At 39.5% G+C, this 15619-nt stretch overlaps 1 protein-coding gene across 4 annotated transcripts in view; it reads right to left on the bottom strand.

The window, feature by feature from the left end:
- U2SURP (U2 snRNP associated SURP domain containing) overlaps nucleotides 1-15619 on the bottom strand; it is a 221630-nt gene that overhangs the window by 121929 nt on the left and 84082 nt on the right. For 2 of the 4 annotated variants that reach the window (XM_033957623.1, XM_033957621.1), the window contains exons 7-10: nucleotides 14708-14802; nucleotides 12962-12997; nucleotides 12779-12861; nucleotides 4295-4460 (exon numbers count right to left, since the gene is read on the bottom strand). In XM_033957623.1, the coding sequence (XP_033813514.1) occupies nucleotides 4295-4460; nucleotides 12779-12861; nucleotides 12962-12997; nucleotides 14708-14802 (380 nt within the window). Of the gene's footprint in view, nucleotides 1-4294; nucleotides 4461-12778; nucleotides 12862-12961; nucleotides 12998-14707; nucleotides 14803-15619 lie in introns of those variants that run through there. The other 2 variants (XM_033957622.1, XM_033957624.1) reach the window with 2 other exon arrangements.

The raw sequence follows: 15619 nt of genomic DNA, 5'->3' as shown, positions 1-15619 counted from the left end.
TAGATGTGAGTCAAGGAACCTACAGAGGCCACTAAGCCCTGTTCCAAGCTGTTAAAGTTAAGAACTTGTAGATCAAGAGCTCCCTATTTTATCCCATTCTCATCAATGCTAGCAAGATTTGAAGCTTGCACAGAGGAAGAACTTGAGAGCCTTCTCAGAAACGGAAACCAGTTCCGACAAAGCCATTACAGCAAAGAGTAAGATACTGTATTGTGTTATACTTAAAATTTGGGCAGAGCTTTTGCTATTAGATAGAAGGGTAAAAATTAATGACTAATGCATCCTTCACAGAATAATGCATAGACAGACATGCCAAACAATAAGAGGTAGCTTTGCATTTTACTGCTTGAAAAAAGGCCTGTTTGAAAAGTGTCTAAGAAATGTTTTGAATGATTTGAGCCTCTATCAACCATTTATGGGAATGAAGAACTCTGCCTTATGTGATTATGAATACCCAGAATATAAGTAGATTGAGCTATTAACTGGAAATCATGTTTCACTTCCTTGCCACTGCCCAACATCGATGAAGGGAACCAGCACTGAATTATCTGAGGTGCCATAGAACACGATATACAACTGTCCATCTGGATCAAGACTGATTGGGGAGCAGATAAGCAAATATACAGAACAAAACATTGTTCTTGTACTTGAACTCACTTCTAGATGACCATGCTCAGTGAAATGAAAACATATGCTGTTAAAGGGTAAAGGGGATGGGACTTGATATACCACTTTTTCTGTGTGGTTACAATCAAAGCGGTTTACATATTTTAGACAGGTACTTATTTTGTACCTTGAGCAATGAAGTGTTAAGTGACTTGCCCAGAGTAACAAGGAGCTGGAGTGAGAACTAAGGCAGAACTAAGGGTACTAAGGCAGTTGCTCCAGCCACTAGGCCTAGATGCACTAAATACTCCAATCTACCAATAGTCGCTAAACCAGTTTGACTGGTTTAGCAACCGACTAAATTTGCTGACCAGATGTACATGACGACTCACTGTGTGGTTTTCCGTGCATTCATACATTCTCTGACTGCCATGCAAACGGCCTCATTACTATTAAAATGAGGTCATTAATATTAAAATGAACCATCTATCGATGGAATAACATCGCAAAGGCATGCACTAAATTTTGTGACCAGTAATACTGACCTGAAAAAAATGATAGGTCTGCCATATTTTTTTTTTCTATGGGCACAGATGTTGTGCGTATATAACACACGCACAATATCTGCCACATAAAAAAAAAAGTTCAAGGCTCCCCACCCCCTGATGATGGCCCCCAGAACCAAAATAAGAGGCACACTCCTGATTGTTGGGGGGGGGGAATGATTCAGCAGGAGGGATGCCCACTCTCTACTACCACCAGATGCCCCCTGGAACTGACTGACCAATACCTCCCCCACGCCAGGACCCCCCCCCCCACACACACACACTTCCCGTATTTTGAAAAAAAAAAGTCAGTAGGAGGGATACTCATTCCCTCCTACCTCAACCCTCCGCCCCCCACCCCCAGCTACCCACATACCCCCCGAACCACCTCATACCTCTTATGTGAAAAAAACAGCAGGAGTGGTGCCCAGTCCCTCCTTACCATATGCCCGCCTCTCCAAAAAGGCGGGCCTGCCCCATCCTGGGGACGTACGGGGAAGGGCCTATCAGGGTCAATCAAGGTGCACCATGAAGTGGGCCTAAGGCCCTGATTGGTTCGGATGTCCCCTGGGAGAGGCCTTAGACCTCTGAATCAATAAGGGCCTTAGATCTTTACCCGCACATCCCAGAATGCACCAGGAAGGGGCAGGAGGGACTGGGCATCCCTCCTGCTATCTTCTTCAAATAATAGGTATGGGGGTGTTTCAGCGGGTGGGGGGGGAGCCGGGAGGGGGCCCAGGGGCTAAGGTATCTCCCTGCCAATTATTTTCAAAGTACGTGGAGGGGGGAAGGGGATCCTGGTATGGAGTGGGGGGCTGGTCGGTTCCGTGGAAGAGGCATCCCTCCTACCAATTTTTTTTTCCCCAACGTTCGGGGTGGTGTGGAAGGGGACACGGTTTGCAACATTGGGGGGGGGAGCATCCCTCCTGTCTTTCTATTTTTGTTTCAGGGGTTGTCCAGGGGGGAGTGGCTCAACTTTTTTTTTTATGGGGCAGATATTGTGCATGTGTAATACACTCACATCTGTGCCATTAGAAAACAAAAGTGTTCCTGTCCCGAACAGCTGAGTGGCAGAAGGCTGTTTTTGGGCTTCCCCTGTCAGCTCTGCACATGTTGCTAAACAATTGATCAGATTGATTGATTGATATTGACACTTACCTAGCCAAGTATCGACTCCACCCCAGAACGCTCCTACATGTCTCCCGCAGTTCATCTGGAAGCCTTCTTTCCGACATCGCGACTAGAGAATGACACGGTGACAAAATTCATCACCGTTCCCGTCCCTGCGGATAACCGTGGAAAACAATCCTGTGTCATTCTTACTTGTCTATCTCAACCTCAGTCCTTCTACACCAACATTCTTCAATGCAAGGCTTAAGGGTCTGTTGGTTGGGCCCATTCATACTCTCAATTCTTCCCTCTCTCCTTGAATAATGACATTGAGATGGTTTCCCGCGGTTATCCATGGGGACGGGAACGGTGATGAATTTTGTCACTGTGTCATTCTCTAATCGTGACGTCAGCGGGAATGCTTCCAGGTCAGCTGCAGGAGGCATGTAGGAGCCACTGCCTGTGGCTTTCAGCGAACACTGCATCAAGACGGAGGAAGGAGCCAGCAAGAATGTAAACACCAAGGGGTGGCAGAGGAAAACGCCGCATCACCCTCGAGCGGGGCCGCACGAAATACCTCACGGGGCTACATGTGGTCCTTGGGCCACAGGTTGGACACCCCTGATCTAAATCTTTCAAAAGAAAAAGCAGAACTTCTTGCTTCAAGGTTCAAGCAAAAGCACTTGCTTGCAAAAGATGCTAATATAACTCACTACAGAAAAAAAGAATCATAACTTAACAACTTTCTTCACTGTAAATGGCTCATTGTGCTTTTGTCATAACATCAACAGGCTGTTCACCAGTGCATTGTCCGGATGAATGGCATCTCTTCATTGATTCTTCACAGAGAAGCTTGAAGGCAGTGTTACTGCACAACAGAAATTTCAAATCAAGTATACCAATTGCCCATTCTGCTCAACTAAAGGAGTCTTATGAGAATATGAAGAATTTACTAGAAGCAATCAGTTATAAAACACACCAATGGAACATCTGTGCTGATCTGAATGTCATTGGCATGCTAATGGGAATGCAAAGAAGATTCACTAACTACTGCTGTTTCCTGTGCGTGTCTGCCAGCTGAGGGATACCAATAACCCAGGGACAAGCAGAGTGAAATTTATGCCACTGGTGGATCCTCATAAAATATTTCTTCCACCTCATCATATCAAGTAGGGGTTGATGAAGAACCTGGTAAAAGGACATGGCAGGTAAAGCAAACTCGCTAGGTTTTCAATATCTTGTTAAGAAATTTCCAAAAATCAGCACTGCAAAACTGAAGAAAGGGATATTTATAGGCCCACAGATCAAATCCTTTATGCAGGATGAAGATTTTAAGCAATCACTCTTAGCAGCTGAGCTTGAAGCTTGGGAGGTATTCAAGTGCTTAGTGGAAAACTTTCTGGGCAACCATAAGTCTTCTCATACAAGGAAGGAGTTCAGAATCTCCTCAATTCATATCAGAAACTTGGCTGTCGCATTCATTAATAATACACTTTTTTTCCGGAAAATCTGACTTTTTTCCGGAAAATCTGGAATGAGAGTGTGATGGCCGACTACTGCTGCATGCTGTGCCATGACAATCCAGACACAACTCATAAAAAGAACTCATACTTTTAAGCATTTTTGAAGAAATATTGGTTGCTGAGACAGTTCAGTATAATTATGCTTATTTGCTTATTTGACTTTGGACCGAAGATACTGCTTATTTGACTTTGGACCGAAGATACTGCAGCATTTCTTTCAGTTGATGCTGCAAATCTTAAAACCCTATATGCTAATACGTTATAAACTAACATTAGCCTTAACTTTAAAAGTTTACGTGACTGAAAAAAACTAACAACAGATCTGAAAAACAGATTTCGAAAAATGTGCTTTTGTCAGAGGATTTCAGAAAAAAATTTTTATTGCCTTGTTATTGACCCACTTGTTTATAAGCTAACTAGAGACAAGGAAATACCTACTATACCTGAATGCATCTTGCTTTCAGATACCAATAAAAAGGCACAAACTAAATACAAACAAACCATCCATACCATTTAAATTTTTTAAAGCCCTTTCTGCATCTCGTCTGTTCATGAAGGCAACAAAACCACAGTTCCTTTCTCTTGCTCTTTCTTCATCTGTTCTTGGCCACATAATTTTGACACTGGCCAAAGGTCCAAATCGACCAAATTCTTGGCATAACATCTCTTCATTCATCTAAAAGAAAAAATAAACAACTTATAGTCCAATCCAATAGTGTGAAAAACTATTTCAACTTCTTTTTAAAACAAATTTATTTTTATTTTGTGCAAATGGTATTATCAACCATAATTGACAACAACCCATACAAAAATTCTAGATTAAATTCCAAGGTCTACTTTTATTTAAAAAGAAAAAATGTTAAAATTAGCTTTCATTAAAGATTATGAAAAAGGCAAAGGATTTAATATATAGCCTTTCTGTAAAATAACCAAAGTGACTTCACATGTATTATAAGTAGGTACTTTTTTTGTCCCTAGTGGGCTAATAATGTAAGCTATTTATTTATACCACTTTATTCCAACTATCAGTAAGTTTCTAGGTGGATCACATTCAGGTACTCAAACATTTTCCCTATTTTCCTGGCGGGCTCACACTATCTACTGTACCTGTAGCAATGGGAGATTAAGTGACTTGCCCAAGGTCACAAGGAGCAGCAAGATGTTTGAACCCACAACCTCAGGGAGCTGAGGCTGAAGCTCTAACCACTAGGCCAGTTTTTGTACCTGGAGCAATGGAAGGTTAAGTGGTCTTTTTACTAAGCTGCAGTAAAAATGGCCCTAGTTCGCCTTAATGCAGATTCTTCCCATGCATTAAGGCCATCTTTACTGCATCTGTAAAAGGCCCAATTTGTAGTATTAATGGCCATTAAAATTATCAGCGCATGAGCACTTACAACCACCCATTTTATAGGTGGTAAGGGCTCACATAGTATTATAGTTTATTACTTATATTCCACATTAATACAATGTGGATTACAACAGTACATTCATAATTAAAACAATAACTCAACATTCATAATACCACATACATCACAATAAATCATCATTACATAAACATTTTCTTTATAATTTACAGACAGGATCTTTAAATTCAATCTTTCAGACAAATAATTACCTCAATGCCCATATTTCATCTGGCAAAATAGATGACATATTAAAATTTTCTTAAATTGACACAAATCGTTTGACTGTTATGGATACACCAACTGGCACATTCTAATGTAGATACACCATTTAATGCAGGAATGCCCACTCTTTGCCCCCAACACACACCCTCAAAAATATTTTAAGTACTAGTGTTTAAGCCCGTTACATTAACGAGTGCTAGAATATATGTCTGTCTTTCTTTCTGTGTCTCTCCCTGCCCCTGTCTCTCTCTCCCTTTCTTTCTGTCTTTCTCCCTCCCGCTGTCTGTCCTTCTTTCTTTCTGGTTCTCTCTCTGGCACCCAGTCTGTCTGTCTTTCTTTCTTTCTGTCTCTCTCCCTGCCTGCTGTCTTTCTGTGTGTCTGTCTTTCGTTCTAATGCGCTGCCTGCCTGTCTTTCTGTCTCTCCATGGCCCCCTTCTGTCTCCCCTCTCCCAAAGCAAACCAAGATTGCTCCCAGGCCCCCTTTCCCTCTCCATCCCCTCCACTTCTCTGTGCAGCAGCAGCATTTCCCTCCCACCCTTCGGCTGCTGTATGCGTGTCTGTTTTTTTTCTGTGTGTCTCTCTCCTTGTCCACTGTTTATTTTTTTTAAATTTGAATCTGTCTGTCTATCCCCCTGTCCTTCTGTCTATCTCTTTGGCCGCTGACTGTATTTCTTTATTCTGTTCTAGCTCCTTGGCCACTATATGTCTGTCTGTCTTTGTTTTGTTGTCTGTCTCCTTGGCTGCTGTATGTGTTTATGGGTTGTTGTTTTTCTTTCAATCTGTCTCTCTAGCCCCCTATTCTTCTGTGTGTGTCTTTGACTGTCACCTTCTGTCTATCTCCTTGGCCACTGTCTGTATTTTTATTTTTTTCAAACCTTTCTCTCTACTGGAAAGATTATACAAGACTCAATTATACCTTCTGGTGGAATTCTGTATGTCATATATACAAGATGGAAAGAATCATTGCTTTACAGAATGGATTATACTAATTATACTAATTTTAAAAAGATTTGGGGGCCATTGATTGTATATTCAAATAATTAGACACCTTTATGTATTAGAAGTATTATTAATAAAGGGGGGTTACAATATGTGATTTGATTGAGTTCACTGTTGATGTAGGGAGGGATGGGAGGAGGGAGGGGGTATTTACGTACTTAAGACAGTATTGGTCAGGATTTTCAAGTGATTTATGTGAATATATGTTATAATATTGTACACTTGTTGAAAGATTTGAAAATGAATAAAGATTTTTTTTTTTAAAGGAATTGTCTGGATGGGAACATCTGGAAGGAGTGGAAATGTGGTGGGCAAAACTGAAAGGAGCGACTGTAAGGGCGACAAACCTTTTTGTAAGGCAAGTAAGTAAAAATAAGAGAAAAATAAGGCCACTTTGGTTCTCAAAAGTAGTAGCTGAGAAGGTAAGGAATAAGAAAGAGGTTAGTTTTCATAAACTACAAAAGATCGCAGAAAGAGGAAAACAGGCAAAAATATCTGGAAAAGTTAAGAGAGGCTGGTCTTGTAGTCAGGAAAGCAAAGATGCAAATGGAAGAAAAAAAAATAGCTGACACGGTAAAACGGGGAGACAAGACATTTTTTTAGATATATTAGTGATAGGAAGAAGTGCAAAAGTGGCATTGTGAGACTCAAAGTAGAAGCTGATAAAGAAAAGTCCAAATTACTTAACAGATATTTCTGTTCTGTGTTCACGGCTGAAGCGCCGGGAGCGGAACCGCAGAAAACAAATGTGAAAAGGATGGAGGAGTACTAGACCCTGATTGATTTTCAGAGGGTTGTGTTCGTGAGGAGCTAGCTAAAATAAAGGTAGACAAAACAATGGAGCCAGATGGTATACATCCTAGGGTGCTGAAGGAACTTAGGGAAGTTCTGGTGGCTCTGCTGATTGACCTTTTCAACGAGTCTCTAGAGTCAGTAGTAGTACTGGAGGACTGGTGAAGGGCAGATGTGGTCCCTCTCCACAAAAGTGGAAGTAAGGAAGAAGTAGGGAATTACAGGCCGGTAAGTCTGACTTCTATGGTAAGCAAATTAATGGAGAAACTTTTAAAACAGAAAACAGTTTCTGGAATCCTGTGGATTACAGAAATGGAGGCAACATGGATTCACTAGAGATAGGTCTTGTCAGACAAATCTGATCAACTTCTTTGACTGGGTGACCAGAGAATTGGATAGAGGATGTGCGCTAAATGTGGTGTATTTAGATTTTAGCAAAGCCTTTGACGGTGTTCCACACAGACGTCCAATAAATAAACTGAATGCCCTCGGGATAGGTCCCAAAGTGACAGGCTAGGTCAAGAACTGGTTGAGTGGAAGGTGACAGAGGGTAGTGATCAATGGAGATCGCTCTGAGGAAAGGGATGTTTCCAGTGGTGTGCCTCAAGGTTCTGTTCTTGGGCCTGTTCTTTTTAACATTTTTATAAATGATATCGCTGAAGGGTTGTACTGTAAGATTTGTCTCTTTGCGGATGATATGATATGAAGAAAGACCTGGCTACGCTTGAAGAATGGTCTGAAATTTGGCAGCTAAAATTTAATGCTAAGAAATGCAAGGTCATGCATTTGGGCTGCAAAAACCCGAGGGAACGGTACAGATTAGGGAGTGAAGAGCTTATGTGCATGACAGAAGAGCAGGACTTGGGTGTGATTGTATAAGATGATCTTAAGATGGCCAAACAGGTTGAAAAGGTGACAGTGAAAGCTAAAAGGATGCTAGGTTGCATAGGGAAAGGTATGGCTAGTAGGAAAAAGGAGGTATTGGTGAGACCTCATTTAGAATATTGTGTACAATTCTGGAGGCCCCACCTTCAAAAAGATATAAAAAGAATGGAGTCAGTCCAGAGAACGGCTACTAAAATGATATGTGGTCTTCATCATAAGGCATATGGGGACAGACTTAAAGATCTCAATCTGTATACTTTGGAGGAAAGGCGGGCGAGGGGAGATATGATAGACGTTTAAATACCTGCGTAATCTAAATGCACATGAGTCAAGTCTCTTTCATTTGAAAGGAAACTCTGCAATGAGAGGGCATAGGATGAAGTTTAAGAGGCGATAGGCTCTGGAGTAATCTAAGGAAATACTTTTTTACAGAAAGGGTGGTAGATGCATGGAACAGTCTCCCAGAAGAGGTGGTGGAGACAGAGACTGTGTCTGAATTCAAAAGGGCCTGGGATCTCTTGGAGAGAGAAAAGATAATGGTTACTGCGGATGGGTAGACTAGATGGGCTATTTGGCCTTTATCTGCCATCATATTTCTATGTAAAGATTACATTACATTAGGGATTTCTATTCCGCCATTACCTCGCGGTTCAAGGCGGATTACAAAAGATATCTGGTCATTTTCAAGGAAAATAAAGAGTAGAGTAGATTGTTTTGGAGGGCTGGGGAGTTAGTGGAGGAAAAGAAGAGGACGTGTGGTATTAAGACTTTTTCAGGGATTTCAATTTAATATTCAATTTACAAGTTCTTCCGGAATTAATCCAGGTACCTCTCCTCACTTGTAACCAAAAAAAAAACAAAACCCAAAACTGTTGTAACTTCACTGGAAATGTCCAGTTAGCTCTTTTGTAATCCGCCTTGAACTGCAAGGTATAGGCGGAATAGAAGTCCCTAATGTAATGTAATGTATAGTTTTTATTTTTTTTCTGAATGTTTTGTAGTCTGGGGTCGCTATCAGTAGATTGGAGATTTGGTTGTCAAGTTTTGCTACTTGAGTGGCCAGGAGACCATCAAATAGTTTTTTCCTTTTAACTTCTTTAATTGGAGGGTGTGTGAATGGGGTGCGAGTTTTCCTATGCCTGGTTGAGATGGTTTGGATGAAGCGGTTGCTCAGGTAGGTTGGGCTGTCTCTGTTTATAGTTTTAAATAGTAGACAATAGAATTTGAATAATATTCTTGCTGGAATTGGAAGCCAGTGTGAATTAAGGTATGCCTCTGTAATGTGGTCGTGTTTCATCAATGAGTAGATGAGTCTCAGTGCTGTGTTTTCCCCTGAAGAAGCTTTTGCAACAACCGGCATTAGGCAAAATCCGTTACACCTCAAAAGGTTTCATGCTCACCTTTTTCTTCCATATACAATCATATTTTAATGCCACTGCTCCTGCATTTTTATATTTCTGAACCGCTCCTGTGAAAACATTTTCTGGTCCAAGATTCATTCTTCCCCAGTGTCTTTTTTTTTTTTTTTTCCATTTATAATTTTTATTCATTTTCAAATTTTACATGAAGTGTACAAAATATTGAAATACAATTAATTAATACACAATATCACTTTTATATCTAATACATAATATTCTAAACATATTTTTATCCCCTCTCCCTCCCCCCACCCTTCAAGTATTTTCCAATCATCCATTACATATTGTATATCATATTATAGCATGTTGTGTAAAAATTATTTTCACTACCCCTCCCTCCATGTGTGTCACAAAGAAGATATTGAAAAGAAGAAGAGAAATTCTATTAATTATTCATTACAATATTTTGTCAATGATCCCCATATTTTTATAAATTTAGTATATGTCCCTCTTTGTATTGCTATAGCTCTTTCCATTTTGAATATGTGACATATTGTATTCCACCAAAATGTATAATTTAGGTTTCTGTAATTCTTCCAATTATTGGTTATATGCTGAATGGCAACCCCTGTCATGACTAATAAAAGCTTGTTATTTTCTGGTGATATTTGACTTTTTTTTCTCATCATCGTTCCAAATAATACTGTATCATATGATATTGCTACGTGATTTTCCATCAATTTATTAATTTGTGGCCAAATTGCATTCCAAAAACTTTTAATGTAGGGACAATGATACAGTAAATGATCCAAAGTCCCAGGTTCCAGATTACAGTGCCAGCATCTATTGGATTTGGAATTATCTAATTTTTGCAAACGTGTAGGGGGTCCAAAAAGCTCTATGTAATAAAAAAAAACCAAGTTTGTCTCATAGATGCTGACACTGTACATCTCATTCTCCAAGACCAAATTAGTGGCCATTGAGATGCAGTAATTTGATGCTTAATCTCAATGCTCCAAATGTCTCTTAGACCATTTTTTGGTTTTTTATTCAAATATCCAGATATTAATTTATACCACAATGCGGCTTGATGCCCTAGGAAGTCTGCTTGGAAGCATAAGAACTCTAAACTATATTGATTTTTCAATGTTTTCCATTCAGGGAACCCAACCTGAATGGCCTGCTTCAATTGCAACCATTTAAAACTTTGTTTTTTACTAAGACCAAATCTATGTTGCAATTGTGAAAATTCCAGCAGTTTACCTTCCGAAATAACATCATTCAGAGATCTAATGCCTGCAATAATCCAGTCCTTCCAAAGGATTTGAGCTCCGCCAATTTTAATCTTGGAGTTTATCCATAGAGATTGATTAGTTGATTTGTTTATTGGGATAGGTGTTAATTTACTAATAAACCTCAATGTTTTCCAAGTATCCATTAATATTTTATTTTCTCTGTATCTTCTAGGTATGTTAATACTTGGAAGATGAACTAAATTTAGGGGAAACATAAGGCGCCATTCCAAATACAACCAATCTGGTGCATTATCTATAAGTTCTGGGAGGATCCAATACATACCCTGACGTAGAATATAGGCTTGATGGTACCTATAGAAATTTGGAAAATTTACCCCTCCCTCCTTAATTGATTTTTGTAAAGTTACTAAAGCTATTCTAGGTGTTTTACCAAGCCAAAGAAATTTTGTTAAAATACTATTAAGCTTTTTATAAAAGGACCCCTGAAAATAAATAGGTATCATACTCATTTGGTAACAAACTACAGGCAACATCATCATTTTAATAGTTTGAACTCTCCCCCACCAAGAAATATGTAATGGGTTCCATTGCTCACATAACTCTGTAACTCTTTTCAATACAAATTTTTCATTCTCTTTTACTGTGTCTTCAATTGTATTTTTAACTTGAATGCCAAGATATTTAAATCCTTCTTCTTTCCATATGAACGGAAAAGCGTCAAATAATCCTTTTACACAATGAACATTTAAAGGTATAATTTCAGATTTATTCCAATTAATTTTATAACCTGAAAATTTGCCAAACTTATCAATTAATTTCAATAGACAAGATAAGGTAGATTCTGGATTCCTCAAATAAAGTAAAATATCATCCGCATAAGCCGAAATTTTATATTCCATATCAGAATATGGAATACCCTGTATCCTCTTTGCTTGCTGTATTGCTAACAATAAGGGTTCTAATACAACATCAAATAACAAAGGAGATAAAGGACAACCTTGTCTAACTCCCCTCTGCAATTGAAAACCATCAGATATCATATTATTAATATTTAATCTTGCAATCGGGAAGCTATACAATGTTTTTACCATTTGTATAAATCCAGAACCTATACCAAACCATTCTAAAGCTTGATACATAAAATTCCATTCTACCCTATCAAAAGCTTTTTCTGCATCCAAGGAAACTGTAAAAGTCGGTTCATCCATTTTTTTTGATAAATTTAACATATGAAACAATAATCTAGAGTTATTAGAGGAATGTCTTTTAGCAACGAAACCCGTCTGATGCGTGTCTATAATATGTGGGAGAGCTTTGGCTAATCTCAAAGCCAAAATTTTCGCCAAAAGTTTATTATCCACATTTATTAAAGATATAGGCCTGTAGTTTGAAACCAAAGTAGGATCTTTATTTGGCTTAGGCAAAACAATTATTATTGATTCAGCCATAGTACCTTTAATATCACCTTTTATAAGTTGTGTCTGATATAAATTTAGTAAATATGGGGAAAGGACATTTTGAAATGTTTTATAAAATTCTACTGTATATCCATCACCACCTGGAGCAGATCCAACTCTAAGAGATCTCAATGCTGTTTCTAATTCTTTTAATGATATAGGTTCATCTAAACTCCGTTTTATATGATCAGGAATCTTAGGTCCATTAATAGAATCTAAAAAATTTTTACCATCTTTTTGTCTCTCCAAATAAGGCTCGGAAGACCCAGTGTCTTATGTAATGAGATTACTGGGGGTTTAATTATGATGACACAGTACTGAATCTGCTTAGGGCAGAAAAGATTCACTGACATTTCAAAGCTCCATAGAAAATTTAATTCTAATCTAGCCAGGGTTCACCTGGGTTGTGACTGAAAAAAAAAAATCAAAGCTCCAAAACCTCCAATTTGTTTGGTGTGTAAGTCAAAGAAAGATTACCGTACATATAGGAAAGTCTCCAATGGTTAGAGTGAAATAAATACTTTGCGATATACCACTATCACAGTCAGTTATATGGCCAGCTATTCAGCTCAAGAATTGAGGCCTAAGTCTTTTTGGCTTTATTTATCTCCAATATTACCTGTGGATTTATGTTTCCAAGGTACAGATTTGTTGTGCTTGGATCTCCCACATCATGTGAACCTGGTGCATAATCATCCAGAGCTAGAATGGGGAGAAAACCAAATTAAAAGTCAAACACATGTTAACTTTTTACTCTAATTTTAAGATATGTTTTAGAAAGACAAAACAATAGATGTTTTACCACCAGATGATCTGTTTCTTCTAGAGGGAGCATCTGCTGAAAAAAAGGGAAGATTTTTAGATTCAGTTTAATCCCATTTCCATGCATTGCAACAGCACAGTTCAAAAATGAAGGAATTATTTCATTAGTAAAAATTTAAGTAAAAGAGGCTGAGAAGCCATTTGTGGTTCTCTGCAAGATGCTTTAAGCATTAATATTTGAACTCCCGCAACAAATGTCACACCTCTTTCTCAAACATCATCATACTACTGTAGAATCTCAGTTATCTGGCACCCACCAGGATTGGTGGATGCCGGATAACAGTTTTCCCAGTTGATTTGAGAGTGTTAGAACACAGATCTCAATCCCCCCCCTCCCTCAAATCACCAGCAGGGCAGCAAAGTAAATAATGCATGGGGACAAATTTTACCCATCTGTGCGGGAACTCATTTTCCCATCCTGTCCCCATAGTACTTTTCCTGTCCCTGCCCCGTTCCTGCAAGCTCTATCCTCATCTGCACAAGCTTCAAACACTTTAAAATCAGAGCTTATAGGAATGGGGCAATTGAGTTCCTGTGGGGACGGTGAAAAATTTGTCCCCGTGTCATTCTCTACTGCAAAGACCTCCTCCCTCCTTCAAGCCTCTAAGTGGCAGAGGCAGGCGGCAGTCCTGAGCCGCCGTTGCTCACTCATTCCCTCCCTCCCCCTCCTTAGTGCAGCTGGTCAGCAGGAGGGAGCCTCAAAACAGGTTGCTCACAGCCAGCCTCGGCAGGGCTTTTCCTCCGTGTCGACACATCAGAGGAAAGGCCCTGCCGAGCAGTATGTTTTGAGGCTGCCTCCTGCTGACCAGTTGCACTTCAGGTAAGGAAAGGAGGGAGGGGAGTGAGCAAGGGGGTTCACGGCTCAGGACAGATGCTTGCTTCTGCCACTTCGGGGCTTGAGGGAGGGAGGAAGGGAGTGAGATTTTGCGGCTCAGGATTGCTGCTGCGCTGCTGTTTCATAGCAGGAGGAAGGGGAGCTTTGCGGCTCAGGACGCTGCCGTGCTGGTGCTTCAGGTCAGGAGGTTCGAAGCTCAGGACTGCTGCCATTTCTAATTCTTTGAGGTTTGAGGGAGGTAGGGAGGTGGTGAGGGGGGTTTGCGGCTCAGGACTGCTGTCACTGGTGCTTTGGGAGACTTTTTTTCCCACCAACAATTTTTTTGCCGGTCGGGTGAGAGCGCCAGTTAACCGAGATTCTACTGTATTCAGCTTCTAATTGCTTTAAAAGAAACACCAAAGAAAGGCTTCGAGTGCAGAAAACTCCAATAATGAATTTAAACAATTTAAATGTATTGATGAGATCCATCCATATCTGCATCCAGTAGTATGTTGGGTCACAACCCACCAGTAGGCAAATGACTCAAGGGCTTCAATGCTCGTTATTGCATTATTTTCATACTAATTTCTAAAGAACAGTATCTGTAAGCACACTCTGTCCTCCTGTCACCCACTGATGTTACGTGTGCAGCATATGGCAATAAAGATGAAAGAGCTGAATGCACAATACAAGATGGAGACAAAGGACAACTGAATAGGTGATAAGTAAAAGGTGAAGAAGAAATTGAGAAAAATAGCAGTAATGATTTAAAGATGGCTGAAGAGGTTAAGCAACAGAAACTACCAAAATGGAAAAACCCTCTACCGCATGACTGCAACTATGAAGTGCAAAATACTGTCAATATCAGCAGCTTAGGCTTGTTTGCATAATAGTCTGAAATCAATGACTTACCGGAACGTCGCTGACCATCAGAGTCTGATTGAGGTGGCTCAAATCGACTTAACCTGCCCTTTGTTTTATGGCGTTCATCACGCTCTTCTTGAATTCTAGATAAAATAGTACAGGTTTTCATTAATGAAAACAACATTGCCAAGTTTTAACAAGGAAGAAATTAAATAAAATTAATGATACTCAGGAGGCTAATGTATAGGAACTGAATGGGCTGTGTTGTATTTGGCATGTGGGAATCACTACCACGGCTTTGTAAAAGGGGTCCTAAATGTAGAGTTCTATATTCTCTTACCTATAGCATTTAAAATTTTTTCTAGCCTGTATGAAAATATTTATGCGGATTACAATAAAACAGGCATAAAAAATGACAAAGTAAACCATAACAAAGAAAATATTCTGCCTACATACAACATATCCCAGACTATCAATATGGCTCAACAGATTCTGCACATGTTCTTATAAAAGCACGTATCTCAAACTATCACCCAGCCTAAGAGGACTTTGCACACACTCATAAAAATGCACTGATAAATAAAAGGGCCTTTAACTACTTCTTCAAAGAAATGGTATCAGACAAAACCCAGAGCCACAGGAAACTGGATTCCAAGCACCAAGCCCTGCAACTTAGAGAGAGCAATCATGTTCCAAAATGCATCTTCTGAACAGAAGAAAAAGTAGCCAAGTTCCATCCAAACAGATGGCAACAAAAGGACTTCATAACGGAGTTCAAAACAGAACAGGGCCTTACTCTACAGAGTGAGTAGTTTTCATTTTATAGAGCTCTATGAAGCAATAGCAACATTTTTTAACTTGACACTATGAAAAAGGAGAAATTAGGTTCTTACCTGCTAATTTTCTTTCTTTTAGCCTCTCCAGACCGGTATAGCTATATTTCTTACAGATGGGTATATA

This window comes from Geotrypetes seraphini, chromosome 9, assembly GCF_902459505.1.
Source record: "Geotrypetes seraphini chromosome 9, aGeoSer1.1, whole genome shotgun sequence".
In the NCBI taxonomy this organism is placed as follows: Eukaryota; Metazoa; Chordata; class Amphibia; order Gymnophiona; family Dermophiidae; genus Geotrypetes; species Geotrypetes seraphini.
Note: the sequence above shows the minus strand (reverse complement) of the source record. Positions and strands in the feature narration are given on the sequence as shown.